The following is a 23984-nucleotide window of genomic DNA, read 5'->3' as shown; positions in this document are numbered from 1 at the left end:
TCCTCCTGCCTCAGCCTCCCTAGTACTGGGATTACAAGTGGGTGCCACCAGATTCAGCTATGGTGGTTGTTTATTTGCTGATACAGTGCTTTTCTGTTTTGATTTTTTGGTGGTACTGGGGCTGGAACCCTGGGGCATTCTACCTTCAAGCTACACCCCCAACTCTCTTTTTTATTCTTTAGAGGGCCTCACTAAGTAGTGAGGCTGGTCTAAAATCTGCAATCCTCTGTCTCAGCCTTCCAAATACTGGGATTACAAGTGTGCACCACCATGCCCAGCTTGCTGATACTGCTTCAGTAAATGCTATATTTTCCAAAGAGGTTTTGATTCTAGCATATACTTTTCTTTCTTTCTTTCTTTTTCTTTTTTTTTTTTCTTTTTTGTCTGTGTGTGTGTTACTAGGGGTGGAACCCAGGGCTTTTTTTCTACCTCCGGGTTATACTCCCAGACCTATTTTATACTTTGTTTGGAAACAGGGTCTCGCTTAGTTGCTGAGAGCCTCATTAAATAGTTGAGGCTGTCTTCGAACCTGTGCGATACTCCTGTCTCAGCCTCCCAAGCACAGGGATTACAACCATGCACCACCATGCCCGGCTATATACTTTTCTATTTTACAATAATATATATTTTTAATTGGATTTTTAAAAATTATTTATTTTATTTTTTTAAATTGGTGCATTGTAATCATATATCACATTGGAATACAAGACTTGAGAGGATATACAAGCATACATCATCCAATTAGTCCTCATCCAGCTCCCATCCCATTACTTCCCCCTCCCTCGATCCCATGCCGGGATCGGAGCCTGCCGTGAGGCTAGGCTGATGCTGGGGCCTCAGAGGCCGGGATCGGAGCCTGCCAAGGGGTTAGGCCGGTGCCGGGGCCAATGGCCAGCATCGGAGCCTGCCGTGAGGCAAGGCCACTACTGGGGCCTCCGAGGCCGGGATCGGAGCCAGCTGAGGGGTTAGGCTGGTGTCGGGGCCAGCGAGACCAGAATCGGAGCCTCCCATGAGGCAAGGCCACTGCTTGAGCCAGCGAGGTCTGGATCAGTCTACCGGGTAGTCAGGCCACTACTAGGGCCGTCAAGAGTGGGATCGGTACTTGCAACGTGGCATGCACAGAGAAATATCGCAGAAAATAAAAATCAGATGCTTCCCCTAATCAGCAAAAACTAGGAGGAAAGGGGCAACAGGAAGAGGTCGAGCTATAAAAAGGGCCCTATAGTGAAGCAACTAAGGTGACCAATCAGAGGGTATGGAATAGGGGAGGATGGAGCCTCTTTAAAACGCAGGAGGTACATAAACGTATCAAAGTTAAAACAATATATTTAATGTCCAGATTTTTATTTTTATTTTTTATTTATTTTTGCTATACTGGGGATGGAACCCAGAGACATTCTACCTCTAAGATACACCCCCAGCCCTATTTTTATTTTTATTCTTTATTTGAAAAAGGATCTCAGTCAGTTACAAAGGGCCTCACTAAATAGTAGCTGAGGCTGTCCATGAACCGTGATCCTCCTGTCTCAACCTCCCAAATGCTGGGATTACAAGTGTGCACCACCATGCCCAGTTATGTCGATACTTTAAAAAAAGCACCATTTATTTTCACTTATATGACATGAGATGCTTAATTAAAAACACAAAAGGACTTTACTGCATAATGAATGCTATTTTCTCATCCTCAAGATAAAACAGAAGGAGAGAAAGAATAATACTGACACTTTATATGAAGTTGTCTGCTTGGAAAGCGAATCAGAAAGAGAAAGGAGGAAAACCACAGCCAGTCCTTCAGTCCACCTGCCCCAGTCGGGATCTCAGAGCTCAATGATCCCTTCTCCTCCAGAAGATGATGAAGAGGAAGGTAAATTGAGAGCTTAATTTCTATCTGGAGGGCCATGCAGACTACAAAAATTTTATTGGGGAATTGATATGCAACATGGCTTTTAGAATTTAGTAGAGTCTACTATGTGCAAGGAGCTGTGGGAGGTTTAAAATGATTAGCCCTGGGCCCACTTTAAAAATGAGCTCATAGAGCCAGACGTGGCGGTGCACACTTGTAATCCCAGCTCTCAGGAGGCGGAGACAGGAGGATCGCACAGGTTCAAAGCCAGCCTCAACTACTTACTGAGGCCCTCAGCAACTAGGTGAGACCCTGTTTCCAAATAAATTATAAAATAGGGCTGAGGGTACAGCCTGGAGGTAGAAAGCCCCTGGGTTCCACTCCCCAGTACCAATAAATAAATAAATAGATAAATAAATAAATAGGTAAAATGAGCTTATAGAATTAGTGTTTACTATTATACTTACTTATCTATTTAGGCACTGGGAATTGCATTTGGGGGCTTTCTCCCTAAGCTATCCCCTGTAGCCCCTTTTATTTTTTATTTTGATACAGGGTCTCACTATGTTCCTAAGGCTGGACTCAAATTTGCAATCCTCCTGTCTCAGCCTCCCAAGTACAAGGATTACAAGTGTGCTCCTTCATACCTGACTTTAATTAGTGCTTTGTTTTTAAAAGAAATTAGCTTAGTACTAACTAGACATACTAGCACAATTTTTAAAGCAAATCTAGTACAGCTTCTACCTAAAAAATATTTTTCAATTGATTTATTTTACGAGGACAGTTTCACTTGCCAGAATATAACTTCCACACATACTGTGTGTGTGTGTGTGTGTGTGTGTGTGTGTGTGTGTGTACATGTGTTCGTCCATACGTGCATACACATTTGTGTGTTGTTTTCATTCTAATAAGCAAGAATACACTGGTTCTTTTTTCCTTTCTTTTCTTGGCTTTATCTATTGAATTAGTCCATCAGTTCTATTGGAAGATGATCTGCAGACGGACGGTGGAGGGAAGGAAGGATGCAGGATGAGTGGACACTTGAGGGTCATTTCCTAGTTTTTAACTTAGTAACGGGACTTTATTTTTTTTGAAAATAAAAAACCTGATTATGATATAAGGTCCTGTGAGGCACCAATATATCTGTGAGGTTCCTAGGAAATGTTCCAAAATTTATAGAAGAGAATCCAGTTTTCATTGCAAGGCGTGTTTTGGGGCGTCGTAAACAGTTTTTGAGCTGGGGCTTTAAAGCACAAGAGTACAGCAGGGCAGATGAGTTTATGTGGGCATTTCTGGCCAAGAAATTTCCTGAGCAACAATATGGAGGTAGAGGAAATGCTTGGTTTGGTTAAAAGAAACGTATGTCCATGAGTATATGTATGTTTTAAAGTTGAGAGTTAACACTGACTTTCCAGTTTCTATCTTCTGTAAAACTCCTCCTCTCCTGGTGAGTGATCACCTTTGGATCACTTAGTAGTAATATCATGGCCACCAATTACTAGATGCTTATTTTGTGGTAGACAGATGCTTTGTTTGCTTTATATAACTCCCACAACAGTCCTGGAAAATAGCATTTATTATTCTTCTCATTTGGCCTATAAAGAAATGGAATCCTTAGAAAAGTGACTTTGCCCAAGGTCACACAGGTAGAAATTGAAAATTATGATTTGCGTCCAGATTCACAAGGTTGCTGTCAGCCCTGTGGGCCATCACCCTCTCTTGCATGCCTTTCTCATAAAGCATTTTGAAATTGTTTTGAAAACAGAGATGCAGCTTAGAGTCCACCCTGTGGAAGACGTTCAGGTCGTGTGTTGGATATAAGGAAAGTGATGTTGTTGGCACTGTTCGAGATTATCTGCTGCAGAACTGGGAGTCTTGAGACTGAGCAGATTCTCTTTTAGGTCAACACTGGTTATGATGGCACAATAGGAGAATGCTTATATAACTCTTTCTATTTCTGTGTGTGTGTGTGTGTGTGTGTGTGTGTGTGTGTGTGTGTGTGTGTGTGTGTGTGTGCTGGAGAGTAAACCCTAGGAGCTCTGTCTCTGAGCTACATCCCCAGTCCTTTTTATTTCTGTTTTGAAATAGGGTCTTGCTAAATTTCTGAGGGTCTTATAGGTTGCTGAGGCTGGCCTCAAACTTGTGATCCTCCCTATCAGCCTCCCAGTTATTGGGATCAGAAGTGTGTACCACCACACCTGACTAACCTTTTCCTCTTAAACTCAGCTTTAAAGACAAAAGATTCAAAAATTTAGAAAGATACTCTTACCAGAGAAGCTTAGATTTCCATAGTGTAGGTTTTGAAGAATATCTGCTGGTTACAAAGAAATTTGGGACCAACTAAAGGATAAGATCAGGAGATCAGGACTGATTCCTGTTTCTAATATATAGCAGGTAGACATTTTTTTTAATTTTTGAGGGAATTTACATGTCTACTGACGGTTCTTTTGTTTTTTGGTTTTTGTTTCTTGTTTCTTGTTTTTTGTTCTTTTTTTTTTCTTTTCCCTGTACTGGGGATGGAACCCAGAGGCATTCTACCTTTGAGCTACACTCCTATCCCTATTTTTTTATTCTTTATTTTTAAACAAGGTCTCACTGAGCTGCAAAGAGCCACATTAAGTAGTAGCTAAGGCTGTCCATGAACCGAGATCCTTCTGTCTCAAGCTCCCAAATGCTAGGATTACAAGAATGCGCCACCACACCTGGCCTGACAGTTCTTAATGAAAGAAAGATAAAGATTAATGGCAACAGGTAGTCCATGGGAAAACCAGGGAGCACCGGAACATAAGCTCTGTAAAGGACGTGCCATGTCTGCTGTGGCCCCGTTTCCCAACTGTGCACATTCTAAAACTGTGCGTACCTGGTGTGCAGTGGGTGAGCAGTGAATACTGACAGGCTGAGTAACCCTCAGGAACCACTTGCACATTGCAAAGCTGGAGCCGGGTGGGACGTGGGGAAACGACAGCACTGCCCCTTGAACCTCTCCGGTCAGCTCACAAACCAGGCAGACCTGTTGCATTGAGATCCGTTTGCTCTCTGGAGAGACAACTGTGCTTCTCTATGGAGATTTCCTGCCTATAGGACATTTGGCAGGAAATGAGCAACTGTAAAAGGGTGTGTTCAGAAACAACATTGTGCCGCTGAGATTGTCTGTGCCCTCCTACCCTACTGTACACATGGGACTCTACACAGATTTCAAATTACTGCTCTCCAGATTTGTTGAGAGCATCCTAAACAGTACAAGAGAACTTTGGAAGACAGGCCGTTTTGAAGAGATTGCAATTCCTTATAAATTTTAGTACATTTTTATAGTCATCTTCCCCCAAAGAATTGTGTTATATCAATAATTTAACAGTAGAAAATTACTTGAGGTTTAAGTAGAGCCAACCTGATGGAAAGCAAGTGGAGTTGGGGAAATTGACGTTAGTGCCTCACACAGCCTTTTTGTGGCCTTTTTATTTGTTCATATCTAGAAATCTCGCTCACCATCAAAACTGATGATAATGTCCAAGGCACTATAATGTAGCCCAACTCAATAATCAATATTATGGAATTTTTAGCCTATAAAATCAGTCCTCAGATCATAATATCTCTAGTCGTGATGCATCAGAGGCTTAAAGACCCTTATATTTAGGTAGGTTAAGCCAAAACAAATTTTTTTTTTTCATAACACCTTTCTTGATGAGCACACTTGCGCTCATCAGGTACATTGTTCTACCTAGTTAGTGGAATGTAAGTTGAGAGAACCAGTTGGGAAGACAGTTTGTCAGAAAATTTAAAAATCCTTAAAAGTCTGTAGCTAGTTGCTCAGGAAGTCTGCTGGGCAAGTGTCCAGTGAAGCCGTGAGTGTATTTATCCTGATACTGTTTTATAGCAGAAAGTGGAGGGCCGTTGGAGTGGCCAGCAGAGGGGGTCAAGCCTTGGTCCCACCTTTTCCCACTGTTGCCATGCTTCTCGGTTCCCATGCCTGTGTCCGCATCACCTTTCATTTTATTTCATTTGGGGGGTTGGGGTGAGCCCAGGGCCTCACACATGCTACGCACACGTTTCACCAACTGGGCCATCAACCCAGCCTTCGGTGTCACGTTTTTTCAGTTCTTAGTATCTACAGTCTCTGAATTCTTACTTAAATTCACTTCCTCAATTACTTAATTTTTAAGCAATTCTTTTTGGCCCTTTTCAATATTTTTGTGCCTTCTTTAAGTTATTGTATACCATTTTGTAGAAAATCTGAAAAGTTGTAATTAGATAAAGGAGCAGAGAAAACTATCAGCCATAACTCCATCACACAGAGTCAGTAGTTAAAATGTTTTAGTACAGTTCATTCCAATCTATTTTCTACTTTTAACATAGATTAGATCACATTAAAAATTTGACTGTTTATATTTTTATTGTAATTTTGCCATATCGTTATATAAATGCCATCATGCAGCTACCTTGTGTGTGCATATGTATATATCATAATTTATTCCACTGTGCTACAGTCTCTGTTTGTTGCAGACTTAGATGCTTTGAATTTTTTAACTATTATAAATAAAATTGCTATACATTCCCATGTATAAAGCTGTTTACTTTGGAAAACAAGAGAACTCATACTATATCTTGAGTGCTATAATTTCATGAGTAAATAACATTTTTATAATTGGCATAATACAAAACCTGTAGTGATAGCAAAAGAGAATTAAAGGGGTTACCAAAACATTCCACCTATGTCTATTTTTATTTCATATTTGTACATAAATATTAAAAGAGAGAAATTATGACTCTATGCTCCTAGTAGTCTTTAAACTTGACTCTTCATCCCCATGTCATTCTTCTGGCTACATAGCCACCTCTGTTATCCTTTTTTGTGTGTTTTGTTTGTTAAAGATAATGATGAACCCCTCTTGAGTGGATATGGTGATGTATCCAAAGAATGTGCAGAAAAAATTCTTGAAACCTGGGGAGAACTGCTGTCAAAATGGTAAGTTGCAATAGAATAGTTCTCCTTCCATCTGAGTTTGTCGTTGTATGGGTAGGAGATCTTACCTGATTGTAATATTTAATTTGGAACCAGTGATAGAAACCTGTGTTTGAGGTTTGCATTTTTAGAGCCACTATTTTTAGAGGTTTAGAGAGGTAATAGAAGAGAACGGAATAAATAATAAATCCTCATTGCTGGATAAAATATTTATCCAGACATGGAATCCATGGAAGAAGATATAAACGAAATAGTCCTTTGTGTTGAAGAGGTTATCTGACGATATGCAATAATTAGGAAAGTTTATAGAGGATTTATGCAATGTATAGAACCACAGTGGAGTCCCAGGTAGGACTTTTTTGATCTTTGATAAGTATCTTCAGTAGCAGAGGAGAGTGTCATAAGCATGGTATTTGTGATCTGCTCCACCAGCTATTTCCCTGGGCTGGGAGTGTAGCTCAGTGGAAGAGCATTTCTGTAGCATGTCTCAGGTCTTGGGTTCAATTCTCAGTATCTCAAAGATAAAAATTACTTTTCTTAACACATTTAAAACTCTAGAATTTCCTCTCAAGAGATAGCTTAACAACAATCAGAAGTACTTTCCTAGAGATTGTCTATAAAGAATACACTGCCTTCAGGTATTTATTAACATAACCAGCCAGGTATGTTGACGCAGGCCTATAATTCTAGTACTTGGGAGGCTGAGACAGGAGGATCGCAGGTTTGGGGCCAGCCTTTGAAGATAGGGAGATTGAGCAACCTAGCAAGACCCTATTTCAAAATAAAAATAAAGTAGAACTAGGGGTGTAGCTTGGAGGTAAAATGTCCCTGGATTCACTCCCCAGTACCACACAAAAAAAGATTAACATAACCAAAGTTACTCTGATTGATTAGGTTGATGAGGCATTGTTTCTCTTTCTCCCTGGATAGGATGACAGAGGGGGAAGAGCTGAGCTTGAAAGGGATTCCTGCACATCTCTGTTTCCTATGTTTTGGTGATTAGGGTTATTATATGAGCTCTATGGGCCTGTTACTTTGGCGTTCATTTTTCACAGAAATTTTAACTGTTGAAGTCATTCATTCTATGCTTAATAAGCTGCTCCTCACCATTCAAGATATATGTGAGGCATGGTGGCACATGCCTGTAATGCCAGTACTTGGAAGGCTGAGACAGGAGGATTTCAGGTTCAAGGACAGACCCAGCAATCTAGCAAGACTCTCAGCAACCTAGAGAGACCCTGTTTCAAAAATGAAGACTAGGGGAGGCTGAGACAGGAGGTTTGCGGCCAGCCTCAGCTACTTAGTGAGGCCCTTTGCAACTCAGTGAGGCCCTGTTTCAAAATAAAGAATAAAAATGGGGCCTGGGGCATAGCTTGGAGGTAGAATGCCCCTGGGTTCCATCCCTAGTAACACACACACGTCTGGAGTATATCTCGGGTAGAAAGCCCCTGAGTCCAGTCTTCAATACCAAATAAATATTAAGTGAATATCATACCCTTAAGGGATAGGACTACAAATGGGAATTAGAACTCTACTCTTCACATTGGGAAATGTCAAATATGCACAGGAGAAGAAAGGAAACCAAAGCCTGGTGTGTGTCTACACAGTGGTTTTAATACATGAACTGCAGAAGCCCCTAGGGCAGTAATTGTCATCCATTTTTGATACTCAGGAGAGAAACTGCTGACACTTTTGTCACAACTATACTTTTAGTTCAGTGGATTTGGAGCATTTTAGACTGCTGCTGCCATGAACTTCATCTGTATGAAAGCCTTTTTTTTCCCTAAAACAAATATAATTTAGTCTTGATGTGATTTCATAATAGTGTATTTTAAAGCATCCAGTATAGTGTTTAGATTTAGATTTTATTAGACAGGTCTACCGGCACTGTACATGACAGCTTAGACTTTCTTTTGTTATTTCACTACTCATTTAATTGACTTTCTCTCCCCCAATTCCTTCATGTGTGTTAGCTGAGTTTCTGTCTCTCTACTGTTTGAAATGTCTTCAGATACATTAGCATAGCCTCTTTTCATTCATTTCATCATTATATTTCCCCATTCTTATATGTGGTTTGCAGATAGGATGCATTGGAATATTATGGGATTTAACAGCATGGTAGATCTGACAAATCTCTTCTACTTCTGAGCTGTGTGCTGTGGCAAGTGACTTCACTCTTCTGAATCTGGTTCTCCATTTAGAAAATAGAAATCTTTAAAATTACTCAAGATCATTGTTGTTGTTGTTGTTGTTAGAGTACTAAGGATTCAACCCAGGGGCAGTCTGCTTCCCAAGCTATTTTTTATTCTTTATTTTTGAAGCAGGGTTATCACTAAGTTGCCAAGGGCCTCACTAAGTAGCTGAGGCTGGCTGCGAACCTGTGATCCTCCTGTCTTCAGCCTCCCAAATACTAGAATTACAAGCATACACTACCATGCCCAGCTTTAAGATTATTATAGATTAAAAATAATGGCCAGTCGAGGTAACGCACACCTGTAATCTCAGTATTTTAGGTTAAGACAGAAGATTTAAGGCCAGCTTTAGCAGCTTAGCAGGGCCCTGTCTCAAAATAATAAGGAATAGGAGTGTAGCTTAAAGGTAGACTATCCCTGGATTAAATCCTGAGTGCCAAAAAACAAACACAAATAATGCTGGATGTAATGATTGTAGTGGTAGTAATCATTATAAAATGAATTTACCATGTATTAGGCACTGTGCTAAGTTATATGCTCTTTTTCAATTATAACAACCATATGAATTAGCACCGACTTACAGATGAGAATACTGGCTCATAGGTTGCTAATTAGTGAGCTGTTAGAATTAGAATTTTTAACACAGCAGGTCTGAACTCAAAGCTAGTTTATTTAACTCTATGTTAGATTTTAGTGGCAATATTAGTGTCTTTGAATTGTGATTCTCCAAGTTCATTTTAATGTCTTAGTAGGTATGAGAACTAATGTTCTCAGTATCAAAAAGTATGCTGAGTTGCATGAACATAAATTTTTTCTGAAAGTAACTTGACCAGTATAAATTAAATTAGAATTAGCAAACTTTTTCTCTGTAGGTCCAAGTAGGCTTTGCATGCCAGTTACTATCTGTTACAACTGCTTTACTCTGCTGCTGTAGTGCAGAATAATCATAGACAATACCTCAACAATGGAGCATGGCTGTGTGTCAGTAAAAGTTTACTTATACAAACAGGTGGTGGGCAGTATTTTACTGATAACATATGCACCAACCCTTGAATTAAGTAATAGACTACTTTTGTTTTTCTGCTGGCAGCTCTCCAACTTCTATATTATATAATTGGTATATATAGTATATCATATGATAAGTACATTGATTATATATGAATATATTAATCTAAGAAAGAATATTCACAGGGAATTGTCTGTGGCTCTCACATTAGGGGTACAGTATCAAAGAATTAATCATTTTTAAATGTACCATGCATTATTCTCATAGAATTCTGGAAACATGAGAAAAGTTTCATCTTTTTGTAATTTGGTAGTAGTACTTTTGAGGCAGTGACTTCTGCTTTGATCTGATAGTCACAGGAGGTTTTTCTACGTAAGGATCCTACTTTATTGACCCAGTAATAGTGGCTCTCGATCACAAACCAGCTGCAACATAACACATGACACGCTCATTGGTCTTAAGGGTTTGAGGACCACCTCCGTGATTTGATTGACCGCACTGGTCTTTCTTCATTTGTAAAACTGAATACTACATCTACTTTCAGTGGTTGTTATGGGATCAGATAAGATACTGTATGCAGAAGCACATTGAAAATATGCACCAGAATTTCAAGGCAAATTTTATTTTCTTCATTTTATGAGATAAATGAAGGCGAAAGACTAGGGTTTTTTTTGTTTTTTTGTGGTACTGGGAATGGAACTCAGAAGCCTTCTAGTACAGGCTGTGCCTCCAGCCTTATTTTATTTGGAAATAGGGTCTCACTAAGTAGTTGACAGCTTCACAAAGTTGCTGGGGCTGGCTTCAAACCTGTGATCTTTCTGTCTCAGTCTCCCAAGTACTAGGATTAGTGGGCCACCATGCCTGGCTTTTGTTTATTGTTAGAGGTACTGAGGATCAAACCAGGGGCCTCGTTATGTGCTAGGCAGATGTTCTGAGGTACATTCTCAGACCTGGTAACTTGTTTTGATGTTATAGCCCTATAGTAAAACATTCCTGGCTACTATAGCTATTAAGAGAATTTATCCTAAGAAAGGTACCATAAAAACTGCTGAAAACTTACTTGAAATGTTTTGTTTCAACTTAGAATGTTTGTCTTTCTTTTGTTTGTACTGGGAATCAAACCAAGGGCATTCTACCTCCAAGCTATACCCCTGGCCACTTTTATTTTTAAGACAGGGTCTTAGTAAGTTGCTAAGGGCCTCGCCAAGTTGCCAGGCTGATTTTGAACTTGCGTTCCTCTTCTTTCAGCCTCCCAAGTACTGAAATTACAGTCATGTGCCACTATGCCCCAAGTTAGAATATTTAAATATGCAGTTCACTTATCAGTTTTAATGTAGAGCCAAGCCCCTGTCTTTGACTCTGTGTCTGCTAATTGGACTTTTGTCTTTCTTACATGAACCTTAACCGTAAAACATTATCTGTGGTTCCCAGTTTTGCTTTTTTTTTTTTTTTTGTACAGAGGGTTGAACTCAGGGGCATTCTGCCTCCAAAATACAGCCCTTTTTCCTTTTAATTTGAACAAGCTCTCACTAAGTTGCTGAAGCTGTCCTTGAACCTCTAATCCTCCTGTCTCAGCCTCCTAAGCACTGCAATTACAAGTGTGTATCATCATGTTTGGCAACTGTTTTGTGATTGTTGTTGTTTTTTTTTCTAAGTAAAAATTTATCAATTTTTAGGAAGCGGTTTATTGAATTCTATATAGACTTTTATTCTTTCCTCCACCCCGTGTCTTAAAATTTATTGGCCACATCTTCAGTAGCATTTCATCTTTCTTTTTTTATTATATGGCACCTTACCAAGTCTTTGTAAATCATTTAGTTTAGTTTTCATAAAAATGACTTTTTAGTAACTCTTCCTTTTATGAACTTATGAGTTATGGCTTTATTTATAGGCATCTCAACTTGAGTGTGAGACCAAAGCAGTTGTCGTCCTTAGTAAGAAACGGTGTCCCTGAAGCTCTTCGAGGAGAAGTATGGCAGCTGCTAGCAGGCTGTCACAACAATGATCACCTGGTAGAAAAATACCGAATTCTCATCACAAAAGTAAGGAGACAATAATTCAGCCTTAATCATTTTAGAAATTTGTAATGAAAGTTCTCTTACCTATATACTGTTACCCTACTAGTCCAAAGATGTATCTTCTGTTGGTACAAAGGAGGTGGCACACAGTTTTCCTCCTTGATGGTTTTACATCCGAGGTGAGGGATGGCCTCTGGCCTGTTGTACAGCTAACCCCTTTTGGATGGTGCTTATGCTTTTAGTCAGGTCAGTTGTGCTATATAATGTATAAAAACTTCCTTTTGTTATTGTAATTTTTGTCATACTTCTTAGAAATGTACTCTTGGTCAGGAAGGCCTAGTTCTAGTTTCTACAATTGTAAGAAAATTCTGTGATCTTAAGCCACAATCCTCTTTAGCTTATTCCTCTACAATAAATAAATAAATAAATAAATGAAGCCGGCGTGGTGGTGCGCGCTGTAATCCCAGTACTTGAAAGGCTGAGACAAGTGGATCGCAGGTTCTTGGTCAGCCTCAGCTACTTACTGAGGCCCTCCCCAACTTAGTGAGATTCTGTTTCAAAATAAAAAATAATACATAGAGCTGGAAGTATAGCTCAGAAGTACAATGCCCTGGGTTTCATCCCCAGTACTGCAAAAAAAAAAAAAAAAAAAAAAAAAAAGAAAAAGAAAAGAAAAGAAAGAAAGGAAAAGAATCCTTATTTTATGTTTTCAGTATTTCTTCCTCAAATTGCGGCATTCTTCAGAGTTTTGCAAACAGAGCAAGACAGATGTTACTGGACACAGAGCACAGAGATTCAGAGACATCCCCACAAGGGGGCTTAGTGCTTTGCATCCCCGTGTGCATGCACCTTGGTTGCAGTTGCGTTTTCTGTCTTGACGTGTTTATCTGTAGGAAGAGCTTCCCCGGTGTTTTGCAGATCTGGAACCTGGATTAGGAATGGTTTGCTAAGTATCCTCAATAGTATTTTACAATTTTTCATTGTGACAAAAGGTGAAGACTTTTTTTAAGGGTAAGACCTGGCCAGGCATGATGGTGTACTCTTATAATCTGGGAAGCTGAGACAGGAGGATCACAGGTTCATAGCCAGCCCCAGCTACTTAGGCCCTCTGCAACTTAGTGAGACATTGTTTCACAAATAAAGAAAAAAAAGTAGTGCTGGGAGTATATATAGCTTGGATTCAATCCTTAGTATGGCAAAAACAAAAAGAAATAAAGTCAAGATCTTATAAGATATGGGTAATAGCTTTATAAGCTGTTATTTATAAAACGAAGTACACCAGGCGTGGTGGCACACGCTTGTAATCCCAGCGTTCGGGAGGTTGAGACAGGAGGATCAAGGTTCGCGGACAGCCTCAGCTACTTAGTGAGGCCCTCCGCAACTTAGTGAGACCCTGTTTCAAAATAAAGAATAAAAAATAGGACAGGAGGTGTGGCTCAGAGGTGAAATGCCTCTGGGTTCCATCCCCAGACCCACAAAGAAAAAAAAAAAAAGTACCTAATATAAGAATAGCATTAAATATGAAATAGGGCCTCTCCTCACCAGAAAATGACTTTCATTTCCTCAGAATATCAGTATTTCTTCTCATCATCTTCATTCCTAACAGATTTTTTCTTTCAAGAAATAATGTGCTGTGCCGGGCGTGGTGGCGCATGCTTGTAATCCCCGTGCTTGGGAGGCGGAGACAGGAGGATCTTGCAGGTTCGCTGCACTGGCTTAGGAGACCCTGTTTCTAAGTAAAAATATAAAATACGTCTGGGAGTTTAGCCCAGAGGTAGAAGAGTTCCATCCCCAGTACCACAATAAAAAAAAAAAAAAGAAAAAAGAAAAAGTATTGTGCTGGTTTCTTCCAATTGTGTTGATAAAATTGTCTCATCAGCATTATTGAGTGCCTATTACAACCACAGCACTGGAACATGGAGGTCAGACACAGGCCCAGTTAACTAACTGTCTGTGACAGAATGTGTCTGACAAAGCACAGTGGGAGCCATCAAGAGGAGTGATCCGTGCACGCCGGAGAGCAGGGGAGTCCTCACTAGGAGGACAGCAGTTGAGGCAGGTTTCAGAAGAGCGTCCTGGGGAGAGCATGGGGATGGCATTGTATCTGGCAGGAAGAAAGACCTCAGAGAACTAGGTTATGCAATATGTATAGCTAGCAAAGGTATACTTAGTTATTTTCTTTTGTTGGCAAGTTATAGTTTGGATTTGTAATACCATCTTTCTAGACCTGTTTTTCAAATCTTTGAAGTATTTGTTTTGTTTTGGTACATATTAATGATACAGAATAGTATCAGTTTGTGTATATTAATAATACAGTTCTTATTGTGGTATTGGTACATCTATATAACATTATTGCATCAATTTTACCCAAACATTTTTTACAGTTTTACCAAAAATCTTTAAAGTAGTAAACTTTTTTTTTTTTTTTTTTTTTTTTTTTTTTTTTTTGGTACTGGCAGTTGAACCTCAGGACACTTCACCAGTGGAGCCACATCCCATCCTGTTTTGTATTTTAATTTCAGATGAGTCCCCTGAGGTTGCCCCGTCTGACACTGAGCCCGTTATCCTCCTACCTTAACCTCCTGAGTTGTTGAGATGATAGACAGCCATGTGCCACCGGGCCTTCCCCAGAGAATGAGTTCTTAAGAGTTTATTACCTTAAGCCAGGCATGGTAGCCCACACATATAATCTCAGTACTCAGGAGGCTGAGACAGTAGGATTCCAGATTAGAGGCCAGCCTCAGAATTTAGCATGTCCCTATTTCCAAATTAAAAAATGAAAAGAGCCAGGGATATAGCTTAGAGGTAGAATGCTCCTGGGTCCAATCCCCAATATATAGAGAGAGTTTATTATTTTAAAGATTTTTGGTAAAACAGTTCATACAGATAAAGACATGAAGTGTCTATGATTGATTAGATATGTTTCCATGAAAATGGTATTGGGTGTGTTTTAGAAAAGAACCTGATATACTTGAATTGTGACGTATATGACTTGTGTGCAGTGGTGATGTGATGTGCACTTTATATTTCACATTAAGCCTTTATGGTCATGCATTTGGCTGGCTAGAGCCTTAAAAGGTTTTTAATTTAGCTGAGCATGGTGGTGCAAGCCTATAATTACAGTATTGGGAGGCTGAGGCAGGAGGATCGCAGATTGGAGACCAGCTTCAGAGTATAAGATGACATTTTACATAGACTAACCAAGAGTGAAGAACAGCCTTCACCATCGAGATTACTTTTGTCCTTTTCCAGTCGTGGCCCACCTTGACACTCCTCAAGTCATCAGTATTCTGACTTTTCTGTTTTAGTTTTGATTGTTCTTAAACTTCATTAAAATGCAGCTATACAATCATACAATACATTTTTATCTAATTTTTTTCACTTGTCCATTTTTGGAGCATAACAGTAGTTCCTTTTTAAATTATGCTTTCAGTTTTTAATTCCTGAAAATATTTTATGAGTGAACTACACTTTATTTATTTTTTATTTACTTATTTATTGCAGTATTGGGGGTGGAACCCAAGGGCATTCTACGTCCGCGCTACATCCCCGGCCCTATTTTTTTATTCTTTATTTTGAAACAGGGTGTCACTGAGTTGCAAAGGATCTCGCTAAGTAGCTGAGGCTGTCCGCAAACTGAGATCCTCCGGGTCTCTGCCTCCTGAATGCTGGGTTTACAAGCCTGCGCCACCACGCCCAGTGTAAACTACACTTTTATAAATCTGTTCTGAGTTGGGTGTGGTGGCAAATGCCTAAATTCCCAGCATTCAAGAGGTTGAGACAGGAGGATTACAGGTTTGAGAGCAGCCTTAGCAACTTAGTGAGACCCTCGTTCAAAATAAAAAATAGATGGGGTATAGGTCAGAGATAGCATGCCCCTGGGTTCAATCCCCAATACCAGAAATAAAAGGGTTAAAAAAACAATTCTGAGCCAGGTATGGTGGTCATGCCTGCAGTCACAGTACTTGGAACACTGAGAGGAGAACTGCAGTGGTGAGGCCTTGTTTCAAAATAAAAAGAGGAGGAGGTGTACCGCAGAGGTAGAAAGCCCCTGGGCTCACTCTCCACCCAGTGTTAAAAACAAAAACCCCTTCTGCTGGTGGAAGCTTTTGTCTTGCCTTGTCTTACCCAGTTTCAGCTGCTCCTAAGGATGAAGTTGCTGTGAATATTCTTGCAACTAGAGCAGATTTGTCCATATTACTATGCTTATGTAGACAGTATTTACACATAGGACTAACTTATACAAGTTACTTATTTATTTTGCTTATAGTTTTTGCCAGATACATACTTTTGTATTCTGTTTTGGTGATACTGGGGTTCCTGGAAGCCCTTCTACCTCCGGACTACACTCCCAGACCTATTTTTACATTTTTATTTGGAAACAGGGTCTCCTAAGCCAGCGAGGCTGGCTTCGAACCTGCGCGATCCTCCTGTCTCCGCCTCCCAAGCGTGGGGATTACAAACATGCGCCACCACGCCCGGCTACTTTTGTATTCTGAATTTTACATTTATTACATTAGTGATTTTTTTTTTTGGGGGGGGGGGGTCTGGGGATGGAACCTAGAGGCATTGGACCTCCGAGCTACACGCCCTGCCCACTTTTTTATTCTTTATTTTGAAACAGGGTCTCACTGAGTTGCAGAGGGCCTCACTTAGTAGCTGAGGCTGTCCTTGAACCATGAGGCCTCCCAAATGCTGGGATTACAAGCATGTGTCACCACGCCCTGGCTTACATCAGAGATTTTTATGCTTAGTTTCTTCAGACACTAAATACACAGTAGCAAAAGTCACTTGATTTATAGAGGGAAAGCGAAAAAAATTAACCTGAAAAAACACTGATGAATGTCATTGTCACGGTTGCTGTAGTTCTCAGGAGGCCTCCCTTTGAGGGGAATCTGTAGGATCTTTTCCATACACCTTACTCTTCAAAACCTTTGCTCATGGGACGAAGCCAGGGTCTTCCACATGCTAAGCATGCGCTCTTATGTAACACTGAACTACATCTCCAAACCCCCATATGCCTTTTGTGAGCCAAATGACCTTTTAGTAACATAAAATACATGGCATATTTATATTGCATAGTTAAAGGGTGTTTTTTAGCCGAGAGTGGTTCCAAATGCTTGTAAAATATCCCAGCATTCGGGAGGCGGAGACCGGAGGAGCACGGTTTGCGGACAGCCTCAGCTACTCAGTGACGCCCTCTGCAATTTAGTGAGGCTGTTTCAAAATAAAGAATAAAAAATAGGACAGGAGGTGTAGCTCAGAGGTCAAGTGCCTCTGGGTTCCATCCCCAGACCCGCAAAAAATAAAGGGTGTTTTTATTTTTATATGCAGTTAAATTAATTTAGAGACACTCTTCTCTCAGTTTTCCTTTTGAAAGGAAAAACTTTTTAGCTTTTTCATTTTATGGAGGGAACCGATATAATAATAATAACTCTGTGTGTGTGTGTGTGTGTGTGTGTGTGTGTGTGTGTGTGTGTGTGTTATTGAGCATTGAACCCAGCGTCATTCTGTCTCTGAACTACACTCCTGGCCATTTTAATTTTTGAAACAGGGTCTCAATAATGCTGAGACTGACCTTAAACCTTCTGTTCTTCTATCTCATCCTGTGAGTCCTGGGATTACAGGTGTGTTCCACCATGCCTGGCAGTAGCTGCCTTTTTATGAGCACTTACTATATGTTACATGCTATGCAAAATACTTTATAACCATTATCTCTTTAATCCTGAGAAACTCCTCATGAGGAACTGGAACAGTGGTAGTACTTGGGATTCTGAAACAGGAGGGCACAATACTTGGAAGGCTGAGACAGAAGGATGGCAGGTTTGAGGCCAGCCTCAGCAACTTAGACCTTATTTCAGAATAAAAATTAAAAGGTCTGGGTATATCTTTAAATAGAACACCCCCCCCCTTTTCTGGGCTCACTCCCCAGTACCAAAAAGAAAAAACAGAAATTGTGTATAAAGTAATAATTATTATTTTCACTTTAGAAAAAAGGAAACTTTGGATCCTGGCATAGTGGTACACACCTGTAATCCCTGTACTTGGGAGGCTGAGACAGGAGAATCATAGTTTTAAGGATGGTGTCAGCAAGAAGTAAAACTTGCATCAACCTAGCAAGACCCTGTTTCTAAATAAGAAATAAAATCAGGCTGGGCCTGAAGCTCGAAGGTGGAATGCCCCGGGTTTCAATCCTCACTACTAAAAGAAGAAGAAACTTGGCTTCCCTGCGACAGTGTGCTTACCTCCACTCAAGTAATCAGATAGCAGAGGCGGGATGTGGACTCAGGGCCGACGCCAGAGCTGGTTCTTTTTCATGGCCCTATTTGTTTATTCTTGCCATAAAAATGTCTTTGTATAGAGATGTACATATATATGATTTCATGAAAGCACATATGTGATCATGTACATATTTATATTATGTGTGTACAGAGGAATGCTGGATATTAACCCAGGGGTGTTCTACCTCTGAGCTATAGCCCCACCCCTTTCCATTTTTTATTCTGATTGGCTTTTGTTGGTTTTTGTTTGTTTGTTTTGGGGGGTTGTTTGTTTGTTTGTTTTTGACAGAACTGGGGATTGAATCCAAGGGCATTCTACCTCTGAGGTACCCAGTTCTGTTTTTTAATCTATATTTTGAAACAGGGTCTCACTAAGTTGTGGAGGGCCTCAGGAAGTAGCTGAGGCTGGCTGTGAACCTGCAATCCTCCTGTCTCAGCCTCCCAAGTACTTGGATTATAAGTGTGTGCCACTATGCCCGGCTTCCATTTTTTATTTTGAAATAGGGTCTTGCTTGATGGCTGAGAGTCTCACTACTGTGCTGAGTCTAATCTTGAACCTGTGATCCTGCTATATTGGCCTCTAAGTATTAGGATTACAGGCATGGATGACCACTTATATCAAAAGATAAACTTTTTTTTTCAGTACTGGGGATGGAACCCAGGGGCATTCTACCTCTCAGCTACACCCCCAGCCCTATTTTTCATTCTTTATTTTGATATGGGGTCTCATTAAGTTGCAGAGGGCCTCACTAAGTAGCTGAGACTAGCTGGGAATCTGCAATCCTCTTTTCTCCTGTCTCAGCCTACCAAATACTGGAATTACAAGCATGTGCCACCACATCCAGCTAAAAGATATAATTTTTAATTAACTTTACTTATGGCTTTATACATTACAAAACATTTTCAATTTTTATGTAGAAAATTGTGTCCTAGCTCTAGATTTTGTAAATGTAGTTTCCAAGATTTTTATTGTATGTGTTAATTTTTATGTCTTGGATCCATCTGGCATGTATTTTTGTACACAGCACAAGATGGCAGTCCAATTTTGTTTCCCTCCAGATGGATCACCAGTTGCATCGCTCCTGCTCTCCTACTCAGTAGGACGATCGCCTCGCCATTTCTGATATTCTCCTCTATACTGGGATTGTTCTGTTACTGATCTTTTTGTGTATTTCCAATACTGTTTTGATTAAAGAACTTTAGAGTTATGTTGTGATATTTGGTAAAGCAAGTCTTTCCTATTACACACTGGCCTTTTCTTGCAGGTGTAATTTTCCATAAAAACCTTAAAATCATTTATTCAGTCTTAGTACCACCATCCTGGTGGTAAGATAAAATAAAATGAAGATAGAATAAAATCATTAATCTTACCACCACTATATATACATATAAGGTTATGTAGGGATTTTAATTTAAATAATAGAGCATACACTTAAAATTGTTATATCTTTATATTTAAAAATACGAGCTGTTTTTCTGCATATGCAGATCTTATTTCTTGTCTATAAAAGACTTGAGCTTTGTGTCCATGTTGGTCTTGTGCCTTTTTGTTTAATTTGTTCCTAAGAATTATCCTAAAGTGTTTTGAGTTGCTGCAATAGAGACAAGATAATGATCTTCAAGTTTGCTCTTCATCTAACTCCTAATATTTCAGTGAGTCCTCCTGATTCAACACTGTCTTCCTTTGAGTTCTGTAAATGTGCAATAAAAATAGTTGGAGCTATTTTTCATTGTCTTTGCAAACTGCTAAGTTTCCTTGGTTGTTTTTATATTTGAATGCATGAACACAGCATAAAATGATGTGGTAACTAGCATTCTCTTTTAGTCCCTGGTTTTCATGAAAATGATTTTAATTTTTCAGTCTTAATGAAAACATGCTGCTTGTATTTTTTGGTAAATATTTTTTATTTAAGCAGTTTTCTGGATTGGAATTTTACACACTTAATGAACATGACTTTTTAAATTTGTTGATGGAGTACGTAATTTATCAACATATGGTAGACTTGGTATTCAGCTATCTTCCCTTGGCTTCCGAGAATAAATTTCTGTAGAGAAAGCACTTCTAGACTGTTTTCTGTTCTTTTGATCTTTGACTGGCGTCTTCTCAGTCCTTATTTCTAGATTATTCTTTTGAGACTTGGAAGGAAGGTACTAAGTAATCCAGAGGACTTCCATGTGTCTCTTGTCTCCAGTTGCCTGTCATTCCTACACTTGTTTGGATCTGGTGAGCTGCATAAATTGAAGTTGAGAATAAAAAGAGAGTCATTTCCTAGTTTCCAACTTCCAAAATTGTCCTCTGTCCCTTCTTTCTTTGGGTTGTTTTTACATTTTATGTCAATGCCTTTTTCTGTTCCTTTTGATCCAGTATTTGTAGCCAAATTTATACCAAAATTACTTCTCTTTAATAATGCGAGAATAAAAGTCAAGCGTGGTGGCGCATGCTTGTAATCCCAGCATTTGGGCGGCTGAGAAGTGAGGTCGTCTGCAACTCAGTGAGATCCTGTTTCAAAATTAAGAATAAAAAATAGGGCTGGAGGTATATAGCTCAGAGGTAGAATGTCCCCCTGGGTTCCATCCCCAGTACTGCAAAAAAAAAAATAATAATAATAATATAATGAGAGAATAATGAAATAGCAACATCTTTTGATGTTTTTTGTTGTTGTTTTTCTTGTTTTTTTGTTTTTTTGTGTTTTTTTGGTGGTACTGGTATTTCTGGAAACCCTTCTACCTCCGGGTTACACTCCCAGACCTATTTTATATATTTATATATATTTTTTAAATTTGGAAACAGGGTCTCTTAAACCAGCAAGGCTGACTTCAAACCTGTGCTCTGCCTCCCAAGCGCAGGGATTACAAGCGTAAGCGTGTGCCACCACGCCCGGCTTGATGTTTTCCTTCTATCCATCCAATTGGCCTTTAATTATCTGAAACATTTGCATTTATTTTTCTAGTGATATCCAACTTCAGGGGTAAGAACATTTTGCTGAAAATGTTTTTTTAGGTTCTTTAATTCAGAACCTAAACTATTATCAATACCATTTAACCAATATTTACATTTCTCTTTGTCCAAGGAATCCCTACAGAACCAGCCACATTTTGCAATATGAAAATAATTTACCAGTTATGATTTCATTATTAAGCAAATTGTTTTGCTTTTCAAATAAAAGTAAATCTCTGATAAGTTTATTAGTAGGCAAAAATTGAATAATTATAAGAACCCACCTGTAGTATTAGGCATTGTTTATTCAGTCAAAAATAATTGAATGCCTATCTGTGAAAACTGTACTGGACTTAAGAATATCCCCATGAGTCAAAGTTAACGCAGTAGTTTAGGGGTGCTTTCAGTTGAATAGGAGAAATAGGCAATTAACTGTAAACAGATAAAACTAAGTTGCATATGAACTTTAGAAGAAAAATATACATGTTGCTGTTCTTCACGTGACACAAAAGATTTCTCATCTAAGTGTTCTAAAAGGTTGTTGTGTAGAAACTGTGCAGAAGGTGGATAGTTGGCGTGCTGTTATGAAGGAATAGCATGTGCTCAAGGTGAGAAACAGTTTGGCAGTTTCTTAACGTGTGAATAGAGATAAGGCCAGATCCTGGAAAGCAGCACAAGGAGTTATCGTTAAGAGTCTAGACAGTGGGAAGTAGCGAGCCGCCCAGCTGCTGGGGAGTGAACCCAGAGCCTCGGACACACGCTAGCACGGCAAGTGCTCTAGCCCCAAGGAAGCAGTTCAACAGGAAGTCATATATTTAGGTTTAGAAAGACAGCATGCAGCCGGGCGTGGTGGCGCACACTTGTAATCCCCGCGCTTGGGAGGCTGAGACAGGAGGATGGCACAGGTTCGAAGCCAGCCTCAGCTACTGAGTGAGGCTCTCAGCAACTTAGTGAGACCCTGTTTCCAAATAAAATATAAAAATAGGTCTGGGAGTATAGCCCGGAGGTAGAAAGCCTCTGGGTTCCACCCCAGTACCACTACACACACAAAAAAGAAAGCATGCAGAGTGGTTGAGGGTAGCTCCCAAAAGGTAGACTGTCTTGATTCAAATCATAAATGTGCTGTATCTTAGCTACTGACCTTGGGCAGTTTAATGTCTCGAAGGTTTGGTTTTCTCTCTGTCATGTGAAATAATAATAGTACTTCATTTGTAGGGTTGTTAGAATTGATGAGTAATGTACCACAGTACTTAGTATCATTCATAGTCCATACTAAATGTAAACTATTCCTTAGCTGTTACTTTTATTATTATTAGTTTTAGAAAGATCATTCTGCTTTCTTGGATTAGAATAAAGTAAGACTAACTGCAGTTAAACCTACTAATAATGCAGGCAAAAGACAATTGTGGCTTGAATTAGGGCATTGGCAAAATGGCCCCCTCTTATGTGTAGAGGAATCTCCCAAGACTCAGCAGATGCCTGAAACTTCAGTCCTACCAAACTCTTTATATACTATGTTCTAAATGGGCCTAGTGGTGCACACCTGTGGTCCCAGTACTTGGGAGGCTGGGACAGGAGGATTGCAGATTTACAGCCAGACTCAACTACTTACGCCCTCCGCAACTTAGATCCTGTTTCAAAATAAAGAATAAACAATAATAACTAATAATAAAGAACAATTATAAATTTATATATTGCTATATATTTATATTATAAATTTATATATTGTTATAAAAGTGCCTGTAAATATGATCTCTCTTTCTCTCTCAAACTATGGAATTTTCCATTTAACATTTTTGAATTGTGGTCTGACCAGGGATAACTGAAACCATAGAAAGCCAGATCACAGGTAAGGGGGATGACTCCTCTATTTAATTGAATTTCAGAGTTGGAATCCTTTGCACCCAAATTGTGATTAAATGAGTGTAGGGGATGGAAGGGGAGGAGGAATAAAAGATGAGTCAGAATACCTCAGATCACTCTTCTACCACAGTGATAAATAAGCCCACATATGCTATGCTATGATATGCCAACTTACCAGTGCTTAAAGCTCACTTTCACTAAAAAGTAAGTGGTAGACAGTGCTGAAAAGGTGAACCTTGTGGTTTTGAACATCTGAGATTGGTCTTTTTTCATCTATAGAAGTTAAACTTCTAAATAGGTTGGGCAAACAATAAATATAATTTGAACAGTCTTTTTTGTTATTTTCTTTCTCTTTCAGCCTGTTTTCTATTTTTGTCATTTTGTTATTTTAATTTATTATTGTGTTATTTTTTACATCAGGTTGAATCATACAGATGTCCTTTTTGCAGGCCAGAAAATATTTAACAAAGAATGAAATGGTTAAATATCAGCAATCCACATGGTTCACCCAATTATAGTCTGTGTTTGTAAGAATTGTTTACTAATATTGTAGGGTTGGTGAGGGCCAAAAGTTGAAGGCTGCTGTAATGGCATAAGAAACAGTGGGACTGAGTTCAAGAAGTAGGCAGCTCGAAGCTGGACTCGTCCTCATCCCTACCACCTCAGTACAGGAGGGCATCTTGCACCCAGGTTTTTCTCTTACACTTTCCAACAGCCTTATTTTGGTTAGTCCCCCTTATTATGAAATAAATTACATAGAGATTGTGAAATGCAGACAAAAGTATAAAAGACTTTAAAGAAGAAAAATTTAATCATTTGTAATCCCACTAGCCAATAATAAGTAGAGTTGATTTTTAATTTACTTCCTTCAAGTCATATATAA

The 23984-nt window shown here is 39.3% G+C and overlaps 1 protein-coding gene across 2 annotated transcripts in view; it reads left to right on the top strand.

Moving 5' to 3' along the window:
- The window catches only part of RABGAP1 (RAB GTPase activating protein 1), a gene marked incomplete at both ends in the record, with an annotated part of 141081 nt that overhangs the window by 44170 nt on the left and 72927 nt on the right, over positions 1-23984 (top strand). For both annotated transcript variants that reach the window (XM_080708708.1, XM_080708707.1), the window contains 3 exons: positions 1690-1864; positions 6713-6806; positions 11893-12043. In XM_080708708.1, the coding sequence (XP_080564834.1) occupies positions 1690-1864; positions 6713-6806; positions 11893-12043 (420 nt within the window). The remainder of the gene's footprint in view (positions 1-1689; positions 1865-6712; positions 6807-11892; positions 12044-23984) is intronic.

This window comes from Muscardinus avellanarius (genome assembly GCF_963383645.1).
Source record: "Muscardinus avellanarius genome assembly, chromosome: 13".
Classification (NCBI taxonomy): Eukaryota; Metazoa; Chordata; class Mammalia; order Rodentia; family Gliridae; genus Muscardinus; species Muscardinus avellanarius.
Note: the sequence above shows the minus strand (reverse complement) of the source record. Positions and strands in the feature narration are given on the sequence as shown.